Consider the following 15138-nt stretch of genomic DNA (forward strand, 5'->3'; position numbering starts at 1 on the left):
CCCACACGCGGGCAAGAAACTAATCAAACTCTGGACCGCACAAAAAGAAGACATGAAGGGTGTTATAGCGGGAGAGGAGAACGATGGAGGAATTGGGGTGTGTGAAAATGACTAAAATTTATTATATAAATATAGGAAACGATCAAACAATAAAAGGAAAAATAAGTCAAAGTGGTTTTTTGTTTGTCTGTTTTTGTTTTTTTTTTTATTCTTGTGTGTTTGAGTGTTTTTTCTGCAGCTATGTCCGGGCAGCATATGTGTGTCTGGTGCCTGAGAATGACAGGGGATGGCTTTAGATTCGCAGAACTAGAGTTGCAGATAGTGTTGTGCAACCTTATGGGTGCTGAGAATTCAACCTGGGCCCTCTGGAAGATCAACCAGTGTTCTCAACTGCTGAGCCATCTCTCCAGCCCCTGTAGGTATGTTTGCCTAAATGTTTGTGCACCAATCCATGCAGTGCCATAGGAGACCAGAAGAGGATGTCCTGTGCCCTGAGACTGGAGTTTATGGAGTTTGTGAGTGGCATGTGGGTGCTGGCCATTGAACCCAAATCCTCTAGAAGAGCAGCCAGTGCTCTTAACCACTGAGGCATCTCTCCAGGAACATTCCCACAAAGGAATGTTTTATTTTTCAAGTATTTTAAAAACTATTTATTTATTCATTTCCCATCCCAATTGTAGCCCCTTCCCTTCTCTCCTCCCAGTCCCACCCTTCCTTCCTCTTCCACTTTCCCTCCCTATCCCCGCTTCCCTACCCCTCAGAAAACAAAAACCACCCACCACCAACCCTCTCCAGCACACCAAGTCACATCAGAACTGAGCACATCCTCTTTCTTGGTGGCCTGGCAAAGCAGGCAGCAGAGTCCATGTTAGGGACAGCCCCTACTTCCCTTACTAGGGAGCCCACATGGAAACCAGGCTCCTCATCTGTGTAAGGGGCTGAGGTCCAGCCCATGCATGGTCCTTGGTTGGTGCTTCAGTTTCCACATCCCTACCCCCTAACCCCTGCCCGACCCAGGTTAGTTGGCTCTGCTGGTCTTCTTGTGGATTTCCCGTCCCCTCCAGGTCCATCTACCTTTCCCCTCACTCTTCCACAACACCCCCTGAGCTCTGCCCAATGTTTGCCTGTGAGTCTCAGCCTGTTTCCATCCACTGCTGGGTGGAGCCTCTCAAAGGACAGCTATGCTAGGCTCCGGTCTGCAAGCACAGCAGAATGTTGAAAATAAGTGTCAGGGTTGGCTTGCTCCCTTGGTGTGGGTCTCAGGTTGGGCCAGGCATTGGTTGGACATTCCCTTAGTCCCTGCTGTTTTTATTCCTGTACATCTTGTAGGCAGGGTAGCAGAGTAAATTTTGGGTAGAAGTTTTTGTGGGTGGGTTGGTGTCCCCCTTAAGAATGTGAGGGTTAGACTGCAGGGAGTTTCACAAAGCTGAGCAACCCCAGCCAGGGTAACCACAGCACATGGGATTCTCACTAGAAAACTACCGAATGGAAACACGCTGACAGAAATTAGACAGCTTCCAAAGCACAGATTCCAGTTTAAATTTTATTTGTATACAAAAATATATTATGATGGGAAAGCTTATTATGACCTCCAACTATATATAAGTAATTACAAAATCTCCATAAAAGCACTTTGAATTATAGACAAGCTATGTTTAAGGAGTATAAACACACTAGATAGATCATCTGTTGGACATGCTGCAGGCAGGTTAGCAAAGTCAGTGCCACTGTCTGAATTGCCCGGAGATAGGCCCAACGGCTAATGTTAGGGTTAGCCTCAGCTCTGTCCCCTCCCTCAAGAGATTCTAGTAGCCGACTTTGCCAGGTCCTCGGAGTGCTCCAGAATTTCAACTCTTGTGGCATATGGCTCCCCAAACTCCTTGCTTCACATACCTGAAGAGAAGAGACAGAGTGAGTTAGCCCTGCCAGAGGATCACAACCCCCACGCTTAACCACATCACATAGGCTCAGACGGGCATCAAAAACAAAGCTAATGGCAGGTTCCCCCCATGCAGTGTATGTCTGGGTAACTGGGATGGCTAGGAGGCAGGCTGCAATTTGCATAAAGCAGACAGGCTTGTTACGTGGACCTAATACAAATTGTGCTGCAATTAGAATAATCTCTGTCAAAACAGGCCTAGGTCTGATGTAGGTGGTGATGCAACAGTAAGAAAAAAGGGGGCAATAAAACCATCAAGCAAATACAGAGTGAGAGAGTGTTAAGAACATGGCTATTTCATGCTCATGACGGTTTTTAAATTAACCTTTGGGCTTAAATTTTTAGATTTTTACCTATCCAACAGAGTACAGACACGAGAGTACTTACTTCCTACTGAAAAATGATCACTTTCATTAATTAAGAAGCCAGAACAAAAATTCTTCAAGGCTCAGCAAGTCCCCCATGAGGGGAAACGCTGACACCAGCAACCCTGTAGGCTAGGGCTGGGGTCTGGGCTGGGGTCTGGGCTGGGGCAACCCTGTCCTTCTGAAGTAACGCTTACAGACAGTGTGTCACGCCCTTCTTCTAACACTCCACCTCCCCATCGCAATTTTTACTTGATGTCTTCGGTTTGGGGCCACACAAAATAGCTATCGACAGTGCAATTCCCAAACTCCAAGCACATATCTGCGGAGTGAATCTGGGTCACTGGTGAGGTGGCACGAGTTTCCCAGGGCACGTTGTCTCTTTGGCACTCAACTCTTACAAAAAGTCAGACCTCCCTCTCTCACCAGGCTCTTGATCAAACCTGGGCAAATTACCCTGAGTAGTAGACCCCTCTGGCTTGCTGGAAGAATGCATGTGTGACCAATCCACTCTCTTCCCCCAGGACTGGCAAGCCATCACCTCAGCAAAGCTCTCACTCTCCACTTTCTAAACAGGTCAATGTACGCTGACCTGTTCGAACAGTTGGACTGTGTTGCACATTCTAGCTACAACTCTGGCTACTTTCTTGCAAGCTTATCTGAGCCACTGGGGTCCTATTTCTATACATAGAGCAACCTTATGATGCAGCTTCCTGCCTGTAGGCAAGCTGGGAAACATCATAGCACATTATCAAAAGGTGTGGCTCAGTGTTCTTTGGTGGATGTTTTAAACACCCAGCATGTACTCACTTGCTAATGTTCTGTCCAGATCGGCAATGAAGTCTTCAAGCTCTTTTGTGTCACCTAATTTGGCTGCAAAAGAGAAAAGAGTTGAGCTTGGGACACAGTTGATAGGGGATTTTCTCAGGGATTACGGAGTCTCTGGATAATGGAAACCTGTTGTCTTCAGAGGGCTCCTGGGAGTGTGCCCTTAGCTCCGCATTTACTTTCATTTCAGCAACTGACCCGGAGGCTGGCTTCAGCGTTACCATCCTACCCACCTTCCTACACTGGAAGATGGGTCTCTCAGTGTCTTAAAAATCTGGGAGACAGTAAAGGGGAGGAATTTGTGTGGTCCTCCAATGTGGCATGTGGGGAAAGCTACAGTTTTGTGTCAAAGTAGAACAGGGACCAGGACAGTCTTACTTGACTCATCACAGAGCTTTTGTCTAGGCGTTGCTGTCTCTGCAGCCAGAGGAATACATTTCCCTTCTACATTTTATTTTCTTCTGTATGGTTTGTCATTCATGCTTTCCTTGAAACGCATTGCTAAATATTTTCTTAGTCTTATAGCCTTTGCTGGCTACAAACAGCTCATTGTTCTTAGCTTTCAGGTCCACTCACCACAAGGGGCTTTTTTTTTTTTTTTTCTCCTTCAGTAATTTCCACCTCTGGAGGATCAGGTAGCAGATCTGAGCACTGTTTAAGCCTGTCTCTAGAGTGCTCTATCCGTGAGTCCACAGATCCATTACAGAGCGGAGGCTGGACAATGGCTGGGTCCCCTGTGGCTGCTAACATTTACATTGAGAAGGGAATTTAAAAATATCTCTTTCAAGAAAGAGGGAAGTTCTGTTTGAATGCCAGATGGAGACAAGTGATGGAATCTTCACATTTCTTTTAGCGCTGGCTCCATTTTTACTGCGCTTTGCAACTATTTTCAGCAAGTTCAACTTTCCTTGGAGGGGGGACCTCCTTTTGTCCTCAAAAGGGCATCTGTCCAATATAACAGAACATTCAGCTCTCTAGCTGGTGAGGCTTGGCCAGTTCCAAAAACTAAGAACTGGTCCATGAATCTTTAAACCCTCTTTCGTCTATTAATATCTAAGCAGAGACAGGGTGGAGCTGTTGTTTTGAATCTTGTTCATTTTAATCTTGTTTTTTTAAAAAAAATCTATTTATTTATTTGATATGTGTATATGTGTATGTATGCATACATGTACCCATGTGGGGATCAGAGGACATCCACCAAGTAGGTTCCAGAGATCAAACTCAGCTTGTCAGGCTGAGCAGCAAGCACCCTTCCTCACTGAGCCATTGCAGTGACCCCATGTTAGATCATTCTTGTCCCATAATGACAGCTGCTAAATTGGTCTCCCAAAGGCACTGGAGTAAACAGATAATGAAATTAAAAAAGAATCAGGATTGCTGAGTTCTACATTCTGAAACCAAGCTAGTATGGGAGGAAAATGAGAAGCACTCCCCTCTGCCACAAGACATGTGGTCCAAATCCCACGAAACAACACATTTCCATCTGCCCGCCCCAAACCCTTTCTCCTGTCTATTTGCTTTGTATGCTGTGAGAGCCTAGGTGAGAATAAAGGGAAAGGGGGAAAGAATAAAAGAGAAGAGAAACGGTCCAATCCGTGAGCTCACCTTTCCGAGGAGTGACAGTGGAGGACAGCAGGGCGGGAGTGGAGTCGGTTGGAGAATTCAGCTTCTCATCACTGAAGGTGAAGCTGTTCCTGTAGAGCGAGTCTGCACCTTGAAGGAAGGAAGCCATATTTATCAAGGGCTGTACTCACCAACACACACTTGCCAGTGTAGGTTCACAGTACCCAGAAGTGAATTTCCCAAAGAACCAGATGCTACAGGTATATATTAAAGAAAGCGAACCAGTTTCCCATCTAGGACCCCCAACGATCTAAGGCAGGGAAGTGTGTGTGTGTGTGTGTGTGTGTGTGTGTGTGTGTGTATTTGTGTGTATGTCTAGTACAGTGGCAACTCTTGTTCTTCTAAAAAAGTAGGATGGATCAGTAGGCCCTGACCTCTGCTACACAGGAGTCCACTGGCCAGCTCTCAAGCCAGGTCCTGGCTGATGGGACGAGGGTTGGAATATGATGTAGCTTAGTTGGCGGGGTGCTTGTCCAAAAAGCATGAATCCCCAGTACCACATAAATTAGGCACAGTGGCGAAAGACTAGGAGTTAGACAGACTCCCTGGTAGGCAGACGAATAGGCAGAGGGCTCACGGTTAGGTAACAAAGGTGATGAACTTCTAAGATGGCTGGCTTCTTCCTCAGCCTCCTGGCTTGAGACAAAAACCTGGCAACTTAAACCAGAAGGCCCTGCAGGCTTGTCTCCCACTGGCAGGCACCCTGCTGGACTGGCTCAACAAGTTCAAGGCTGGATCACGACTTGTTACCCAAGAGTTGTGGGCCAATCCACCATTCTATCTTTCTTCAAACTGACCAACCCAAAATCAGGGGACGAAAACTCTGCAGTGTTAAAAAACAAACAAAAAACCCAGCCCTCATGAAGAAACTGAATTTTGGGGCTTCTGCTTTAGAGAGGGTCTTTTCTTGCTGTGTGTCTGCTGCCTATGTGTTCCCTCACCTCCAGGGACCACCATTTTTCAACTGCTAACGCCGTCTGCTCTGGTCTCAGATCTCTACACCATTCCTGTCGCACTCGAGATTTTTTTTCCTGCCTTTTGATTCTTTAACTGGCAGAGAAAACAAACCCGAGCAAGACCCCTGGACTGGACCAGGAGCACACCAGTCAGGAGCACACCAGTTATCCCAGCGCTCTGGAGGTAGAGACGAGGGGATTCAGCTACATACTGAGTTTGAGGCCATCCTGACACCTGAAATACACAAGACTCTGTCTTCAATAGAGAAAAAGGGATGTGGATGGGGCCGGGGTGGGGGGGCAGGCAGGGGAGATCAGAGATGACTCAACAGTAAGAGCCAGCTGCTTTTCCAGAAGACATGAGTTCAGTTCCCACCTAGCAGCTCACAACAATCTGTAACTACAGTTAGAGGGATCGAATGCCCTTTTCTGGCCTCCGTGGGCACCAGGCACTCAAGTTGTGCACAGATGTGCACATAGGCAAAACACTCATACACACACACACACACACACACACACACACACACATACAAATCAAATTTAAACACTCAAAATACAGCATTTTTTTTTCATGAAAAATGTTCTCTTCCTTCTAAACACCTTTCAAATATAAACACAATGTTGGGCCCATGTCTAATAATTTTTTTTTCCTTCCCTGCTCATAAAGTCTTGATCACACAGTTCCCCAAGATTCTGAACGCTTCTTGTCTCTGAGAGACGGGAGTCAGAAACAAAGATTGTTTTTGTTCTTGGCTGTTCATCCACTACAATCAAGGGGCAGCACAGCTTCTTCTGTTCTTATGCCCCAAATGTCAGAGCAGTAGGCCAAGTCCCAGCCAGGCCGGGCTGCGCCAGAGCCAGCAACAGCTCAGCGACTGAGTGTTCAAGGGCGCTTAAAAGAAACCATATTCTGGGCCTCTGTTTATCTCAATAAGACAGAAAGGTGGACTGGACAATCGTTCCAATTCCTCCCCGTTCTGAGATTCTGAGTCCTGCCGAGGAGGAAGGAGCCAGCCCTGCAGAGAGCTAACAGGAGGCTCAGAGAGAGAGAGAGAGAGGTTAGCGGAAGCAGGATGTGGTCCCTGAGGTGGTTAAAATGGAAAGCAAAGCCAGCCAGGGTGCAGGAGGAGCTCAGGAAAGGCCCTTCAGGTGAGCAGCTGAATAATGAGCTGGCCCGGTCCCTGCTCCCCCTGGAAGCCTCCTGTCCTTCAAGCCATTTCCCTTTAGTTTAGGGAGAAGAAAAACATCTTGCTTTAGTGCCATTAACTCCAAATAAACTTGTTTATAAATTTTTTTTTTTACAGAATAAAAGGAAATCGGGTTTCCAAAAGACGTTTCTAGTCATGTGAGAATTGTTCTCTATCCCTAAAAGGCTGCCACATCTCAAGTTACCTTGTCAGGCTCCCCTTCCTCTGCCTTCTGACCAAAGGGACCCAGCTGCCCTCTTGTCATCTTTTCTGGCCTAAATGTCCATCTAGCCCATTTTTTCAAACATGCCCAGAAGATCCTTATGAGAGCCTCACAGTCTTTCCTTCCTTCCTTCAAGAGTTCCAGTCCAGGTCACCTTAAAGGACTACAGTGAGTTTTCAGGGCTTTGATGAGGTCCTCAACGCTGAACTTTAAACCCATACTTCTCCTCCAAAAATATCCTAACTCAGACCCACCGGCCCCTAGAATGCTGGTCCTTAAAATATGTGGCCAGCTATGTTCCAGCAACACCAAGAACACCATTGATCACTCCCACTGTCACTGCCCTGAGAAGTCTTATGATGAAGAAACAGGTCTGGCCTTAGCCCTACCTCCCAAGTGTACTTGACCAAGGGACACTCTGTGGCCCTCCTGTCAATATCTATTAGGACGCTGGAACTCTCTAAAGCTTGGCTTGGAAGCCCTTCTGCTTTTTTTTTTTTTTTTTTTCAGCCAAGTCTGCCTGCAGAATAACAGTAAGCAGCAGTAATGCCCCGCATGCAGAAAAGTACGCCACGCATAACTGTTACAGCCCCCCGGAGAAGCATCACTGTTTACCACTGTCACTAACCAGGGAGGCTCACCATAGACACAGGCTGAGAAACATATGGAGAGAAGATAGAATCATCTTCAGGGGAAAGAAAACCACAGAGAGACCCAGGGGAGCAGGCTAGGAGCCAGGAGGGAATACCAAAGCCCTTGGCACCTTATCCTTGTCTTTGAAAGACATCCAAAATGACCGTCCTATCATCAGAGAGTTGCCGCTCTGAGACTCGCCAGTCTGTGGAGCTTAAAGGTCTCCCCGCTCTCTATCTCTCAGAGCAGCTGGCACTTAAGAGCCAGTCGCTTTCCATGCCACACCTCCTTCCACCCCACCCTGACTACACCACGGTCCCTAACTCTGAACTTCATTTCTGTTCCGCTCCAAATCTCCAGAACGTTTACATCCACATATAATCATGCTTCAGGATTAGGGATGGGGACATAGCAGGTTGGTTCACCTTCTAAGCAATCGGACCAACTATTTATTGCCGGCTGCTTAAAGAAGCGATAGCTTCGACATGGAAAAGGCCATTACAAACGAGAATGACAGAGAAAAGAACATCCAAAGTGAAGGAGAGCTCAAGGCAGAAAGCACGGAGAGACTGTGGGGAGGAAGCCACAGGCTCAGGGGACCATCCTGGCTTGCCTTTGAGCCTTCAAAATCGAATCCATATGATAAATTTCTTAACTCAAGCATTTTTCTCAAGGTCAGAAAATACAGACAGAATCCAATTTTTACGTGACAAATAAATTCAGTAAGCCAGACAGTTCCATCAGTAGTTAGTTGCCTCATTGCTAATGAACTCACAGTGCTCTCACAACTGCTTTCACAAAAAGGGGATAAAATAAAGCATCTATATAAACATACAGACACAGAGGCAGGTTGCCGTAACCTGTGCTCACTTCCTTTCTCCTGGCTCCCCCACCACACACACACACACACACACACACACACACACACACACACAATCTCACATCCTGTCAGTTCATTACCACACCATGGTTCTACCCTCTTTCTATGTCTTCACCCACCCTAGGCCAACTCCAGCCTCTAGTCTGCTTGACCCCAAGTGGCTGAAGCTGTGCCACTGTGGAGAGGGCAGGGGAGAAGAAGCAGTTACAACCTAGGTGTTCTGTTTCACACTGTGGCTTCAAAACGATTTAATTTTCGAGTTCCTAGCAAAATGAAGAACAGCAAGCCCAGGAAGACGGGCATTATCATTGAGCCCAAAAAGAATCAAGAGACTCTGAGCCCTGGCTTCCTGCTGTTTTCAGATTGTAATAACTTTTTTTTTTTAAAGTTTCCCTTCAGAGGTAAGCAAGAACAAACCCACAACACAGAGATACCCAAACTCTGAACTTTTTTACCCAGTATTTGCTTGCCCTCCACAGGCTTCTACTAAGAGCCCGCGTGAACAGAATCTCACACTGGAGGCAGATGAAGAGGTAAGCAAGGCCCAAGCTCCTCTTCTGTTCACTCTCTTAGAACTCTTGTTCTTGTAAAAATAATATTCAGCCAGGCTGATAAAATGACAGCAGCGTGTCGTGTCTCTGGTTGATAATGCATACATGATTGCTGCCCCTCCCTGCTGTCTGGGGTTGTTATTAATTGTTGATCAAGAAACTCAGCAGTGATGGTTTGGAACCATTATGTGTGGTAGAATACACCTTAAAACATCAACTTTAGACTGCTTCGAAAGCCCATCTCACTTGTACCAAATTCCCACTACAAATGTCCTTTAGATTCCTGGTCCCTTGAATGAACTGAAGTCTCAAGATTCTGAGACTGAGTCCAAGGGAGCATCAAAAGAAACAAAAGCATATTACATACACAAACCTCTAAATTTAGGCATACCTAACAAGTGTATAAAACTCCATAGCACAAACAGAAGCTTTGTTTAAAAGAAAGGCATAGATACATACATTTTTTAAATTTTAGTTTGGGGGGTTGGGAGGAAGGTAATTTAGGGTTAGAGCTAGCATGTGCTACTCCAGAGAAGAGTAAAACCACAGACCCTGAGCCTTGCCCAGAGCGCCTGTAAATATAGAACAATCCCACACATCTACAGCCAGCGAACTATAGTAATTAACCAAGAAAAAGAAAGCCCTGTGTGTCTGTGTCACTGTTTCCCACAGGGAAAGGCAGAGATGTGGGGTCTTTCTTTTCCTCCAATTCCAAGTTATGACAGTCTCAGTGAAGTGTGGCACAGCGAGAAAGTCCTGGGTTTCAGTTTGATCATTGTGGCCCAGCTCCCCTCTGGGATGTCCCCGACCCTCTGAGATAGTTTGCCAGGTATTGGAATATAAGACCTGTCGCTCCCTCGGTTCCTAATGTGGTACCAGGTGTCCAGAGAGCCTCTACCTGGCCTCATCCACCCACATCTCAACAAGTTCAAGTTCCTGGCTCCTCAGTTCAATTAGCCACTGGCTTGGTAACTATCATTCTGGTTTCTGGGGTCCCTAAGTTCTCCTCTCTCAGGGCCAGACCAGACTATTCTAAACAGAAATGTGTAGATATTCTAAGTCTCGCTACACTAAAAAAACCCCAGCTCATTGTTCGTCCTATATACCTACAACACCATCATAGCCACAGCATGCACAGTAGACTCCAGACCTCTCCTGTTAAACAGCAGAACACTTCCCCTCTCAAGGGGAAAGTTTATGTGAAACCCCAATATTTAAGAAACACACGTGGTTTCATCTCTTAAAGCTTAAGTCAATATAATAAACTGTTTATAAAGTCAACCAGTACAAGCATAAAATGGGTTAAAATTTGGAATCTAATGAGTGAAAATTTTATTAAACCCACTTAAGAACTCATGCTGTACTTTCAAAGTAAAAATCACTGAAAGAACTGGGTCTACCGCAGCATGCCTTTAATCTCAGCACTCAGGAGGCAGAAGCAGGAGGATCTCTGTGAGCCTAAGGCCAGCCTGCTTTACATAGTGAGTTCTCAGACAACCAGAGCTACATAAGACCCTGTTTGGAAAGAAGGTAAATAAATAATATATACAGATAGATAGATGATAGATGATAGATAGATGGCCTGTCTGTGCTCTGTTACTTTATCAACAAAATTAATGAAGATAAAAGTGCTTAGCTTGTAGGACTGTGTAAAGATTATGTGTGATAACATTCAGAGGACAGCAAGAGATGACTGATAACAAGAGCTAACAAGTTATGCTCATAGCAACCCAGTGAGGACTTGGTAAAAGTAAGTTGCTGCTGCTGCCATTATAGGCCCTGTTGGCCTCTCTGGAGAGCTAAGTTTTAGTGGGTTGCGCCTCTGCCAGGCATTCTCTCCCAAACAGATAAGTACATATAACAAATGCCTGCACTCCAATCCTGGAGACTGTTAAAACACACACTGTGTGTCCTTAAAAAAGCATTAAGATATACACAAATCCCCACCAAGACTATTTCTAAGCAGTCGTGCAGGGAACACACTACACTGACAGCAAAGGCCAAGATCAGCTGCGCTTTCTTAGGTCCTTCCCATTGCTTCTCTAACAGCCAAACCAAAAGCTTAAGTCAATGACAAAAGCAGAGATGGAAATACGCAGAGATGTACCTTAAGAAAAACTACAAATCCTGTCAACCATCTCCCAAACCTATCTCCCAAGAATGTCTCTTGCGCATCCTCCCTTTAATTCAGCCAGAGGCAGTCCTTGGCCACAGAGCAGCAGTGGCAGACCCAGCCTTCTCCTCAGTGGAGGAGAGAATTTATCCATGATGAGTAATTTGTTCCCCTACCCAGTGGAAGGAGATACATCCAAGTTACGCCACAGTCATAAAGACAAATTTAAGGCTTCACTTGAAGGCTGAGAATAAGCCACCAGGCCATTAGCATCAAAATGCAAAAGTTCTGAATGGGAATGAACCGCTCACCCACCCTCTTCCAGCCCCCTCCGCCTCCTGAGTCACGTGGTGGTCTCCCCAAGCTGCTGAGGAAAATCAAACCGGAGCTCGGATTTCTGACTCAAGTCCTGACCAGGATGTCAGGTTTTCATCGTTGTCAGGAGAGGATGCTCTACCTTCTCAGGAGGTCGGCTCAGGTCTCACACTGATAATCTTCATTCAGTAACAAGGAAGAACTGTCTAGACTTCAAAACAATAACATGTCTTTTACTCCCAGAATCAGGGAGAGCACAGTTGGCGATGTCTGAGCCTGTAGCCTGTCTTAGGAACTAAGGGCTCACGAACAAACTGAATGTAAAGCTCACATTGAAAAGCCGTGAATATTCAAGCCGGGATTTGAAAACAATTGTGTAATAAGAAAAGCCAGGTGTTGTGGACAGAGGTATCGTGGAAAAGGTTATCAGGATCAACCTGGAGGGTGGGCCTGCCTGAAACCCTGTACTTGAACTCAGCAGCCCAGAGGGGGTTGTTTCAAAACTGCCCGGAGGTCAGCAGCAAGTGAACGAAGTTATTTCAAAAATTCCAAAAACAGCAGCTTATGAAATCATTTTGGTTTCACAAATGTTTCATTATTGTGCTCACCCGTGTCCCCAAGTCCCCCAACACCCATTCTGGAAAAGGAAAGGGAGCCGGAGCCTGCTGTTCGTTTACTGTCTGACTAGCACTCAAGAAGCCCTACCTCTGCTCCCCTCCCCGCCCACCCACCCGGCACTGCCTAAACTAAACTCCACTCTAATTCCAGAGCCCTGAAGCCCAAGGAAGGAGGATCAGGGGTTCAAGGTCATCCTCAGCTACATAGATGGTCCCGGGAGGGTCTCAATAAAATAAAAAATGAAGAGCAGGGAGAAAGGCGGGAAAACTGTTGGAAGGCCTGGCCGGGCTCCCGGGAGTTCTGGCTGGCTGCACCAACCCTCCGGGCCTCATGACACACACCTGCCGTAAAGGTAGACCCACAGTCCCCAGCAGGATGGCCTTCATGGCTCCGGCACACCCGGGCATTCGGTCTCAGAAAGATGACTCTCCAGCCACCCCAGAGGAGGTGCAGATCCTCGGGGCCCTGGACCCCGTGCCTCAGTTTACAGATCTACAGATAACCCGGCTGACCCTAGAGCCCCCGGGTGGAGGGGGAGGCCACTGACTCCCACGGGGCTTCACTTACTCTCGGAGTCGCTGAAGCCGCTGCTGTCACTGACGCTGGCGCTGCTGCGCCGCTTCATGCGCTCCAGGTGCTCCTCGTAGTGGAAGTGGCGCTCGTGGAAGGGCGACGCGAAGTCGGCCAGCACGGCGTCGAACTCGCAAAGCACGTCCGTCAGGTCTGCGGCGGCCGCGGAGTCCATGGCCGGGGCTGGGGGGTGGGGATGGGGGGGGGGACAGGGCGCTCAGAGGCTGGGAGAGGAGCGTGGGGTGGGGGCAGGGCATCAGGAGGCGCGACCACCTCTCCCCGGGATGGCTCACTCCATCCCGTGACCTCTCAGTCACCCTCCGGGGCAAAGCGCCCGCCAACAGACGCGGACGAGACAGGCGGCCTCCGTGGGTGGAGAAGTCACCTCGCCCACCCCACGCGCTTCCCCCCTGGTGCCCACGCTCGCTCCCTGGAGCGCGTGGCGGCGGGAAGTCTGAGTCACGAGCACCCGTTACGTGTCAGACTCCGGTCCCTTGTCCCGCGTGGGAGCCTAAGCTGAACTCGCCTCGGACGAGGGGTCCGGGGATGGGGTGGCCAGGGTGACGGATGGAGACGGAGGGTGGGCGGTGGGAAGGGGCCACCGCGACCCCTATCCGCTTGCCCCAACCTGCAGGCTCGGGCTCTAGGGGCGGGGAGGGGCTCCGGGACTGGGCGGAGGGGGGGGGGGGCTGTAGCTTAGCGTGGACGCGGTCCCTGGGTTCGATCCCAGGGCGCAGCGGCGAAGGGGGCGCCCCCAAACCGGCACTCACCTGCGGCCGCGGCCGCCGCGGGGCTGCTCTGCGCCGAGGGCGGCTTCATGGGGCGGCTGCTCGGCGACACGCGTGGCGGAGATGCTGCGAGCTGCGGGCCCCGGTGGCTGCTGCCTTCGCTCCGGGCCGAGCCTGAGCGCCAGCTCCTCGCCTGCGCCGCCACCCGCCGGCTGCGCCGTCTTATAGGCACGGTCAGGGGCGGGGCGGGGCGGGGCGGCTGAGTCAGTCCCAGACGACCTAGGGGACGCCCCTGTCCCCCCCTTCCTCCGTGACCCCCGGCACCGCCCTCGCCACGCGCCCGCCGCCGGAGAACCGCAGTGACGACTTGTGTCGCTGGGGCCCCGGTTACCGCCCCAAATATTTACCCGCCGCTCTCTCCGCCACCCTGACAACCCGGCCCACGGAAGTGCTTGGCCGGCATCACAGCCCTCCAAGAAGTCTCTACCCTGCTTCCCGCCTTCTGGCCGAGCCTCCTGGAGCCTCAGTTTCCTCATCTACGAGAAGGAACTGCAAACGCAGAGCCTCCTTCCTTGCTGCAAAAAATACAGGAGCCCAGGGCCTCAGCAGGTTGTACGACGAGGCCAGAGTCCCCACCTGATTTTCTCAAGGAATTTACAGGGTTGTGGGTGGACAGAATGGACAGCTGAGGGCCGTGGGCCGAGGTGATCTCAGAGCGCCTGGATGGATGCATTCTACACAGGGTCCGCATGAACGAGCTATCCGTCCATCTAGCGCAGCCCAGGGTAATTCCTGCCCCGGGTGGCCATTTAGAAGCAAAATGAGGCCCGCCGGTGGCCTGCGCCTACAGTCCGAGCCCTAACGAGGATGGTAATAGGAGAGGCCGAGGCAAAAGGATGGAGCTCAGAGGACCTCAGTGTGTGAACTATACTCAGCGGGATCCTGTCTGAAAGGTGTTTATTGTGGAGCATGAAGACCTGAGTTCTGGACCCCAAACCACACTAAAATAAAAAGAGCCTGGATGGCCACTCACTCAAAATCCCAGCCTTGAGACGCAGAGGCTGATAAATCCCCGGGGCTTCCCCCCACCCCCAGCCCAAAGTGAAAAACTACAAGCCAATGAAAAGCCTTTTCTTAAAAAAAAAAAATCGAGTGGGCAGTGCCCAAAATATTATAAGTCACATTTGAGGCTGACTTCTGGCCTTGGCAGGCACAACATCCACACACGCACTCGTGCACACACACACACACACACACACACACACACACAATTAATGAAATGTAAAGTAAAGGGCTAGTGGCATCTGGGAATCTGACTAAGTGATAAAGTGCTTGCCTAGCACGGGTGAGCCCTGGGTTGGAGGGATCATCCTCCGAACGGCAAATTTTAAATATCTTCGTAAGTGAATCAACACTAGACCCTTCCAAGTGATCGATGGCCATCGCCACAGAGTCTTTGGACAACGCTATCCGAGGACATCTTCCCCCTGGTGACTCCCTGTCTGGATGTGGCCGAGCACCGGGTCTCCTCCCCGCCCCCAAGGCCACCTTGAGTGGTATAATCACTGCAGGTGAGAAAACTGAGGCAAGGCAGCCGAGCAGCCAGCCT

General features: G+C 49.1%; 1 protein-coding gene across 1 annotated transcript; it reads right to left on the reverse strand.

The window, feature by feature from the left end:
* Positions 1–1529: 1529 nt before the first annotated feature.
* Positions 1530–13743, reverse strand: Rgcc (regulator of cell cycle). Its single transcript, XM_021642808.2, has 5 exons — positions 13572–13743; positions 12799–12984; positions 4738–4845; positions 3115–3177; positions 1530–1893 (listed from the first exon to the last, which is right to left on the reverse strand). The coding sequence occupies exons 1-5, from the start codon at positions 13618–13620 to the stop codon at positions 1886–1888; spliced, it is 414 nt and encodes a 137-aa protein (XP_021498483.1). The 5' UTR covers positions 13621–13743; the 3' UTR covers positions 1530–1885.
* Between the last annotated feature and the right edge of the window lie 1395 nt (positions 13744–15138).

Source organism: Meriones unguiculatus, chromosome 9 (genome assembly GCF_030254825.1).
Source record: "Meriones unguiculatus strain TT.TT164.6M chromosome 9, Bangor_MerUng_6.1, whole genome shotgun sequence".
Lineage (NCBI taxonomy): Eukaryota > Metazoa > Chordata > Mammalia > Rodentia > Muridae > Meriones > Meriones unguiculatus.

What these genes read in the sequence shown, in the direction of transcription:
- Rgcc (XM_021642808.2), bottom strand. Translation starts at nt 13,620, where the DNA reads ATGAAGCCGCCCTCGGCGCAGAGCAGCCCCGCGGCGGCCGCGGCCGCA. An exon ending in CGGCTTCAGCGACTCCGAGA is followed by an intron (nt 4,846 to 12,798) that starts GTAAGTGAAGCC and finishes CCTTCCTTCAAG; the next exon opens with GTGCAGACTCGCTCTACAGG. An exon ending in CACTGTCACTCCTCGGAAAG is followed by an intron (nt 3,178 to 4,737) that starts GTGAGCTCACGG and finishes TCTCTTTTGCAG; the next exon opens with CCAAATTAGGTGACACAAAA.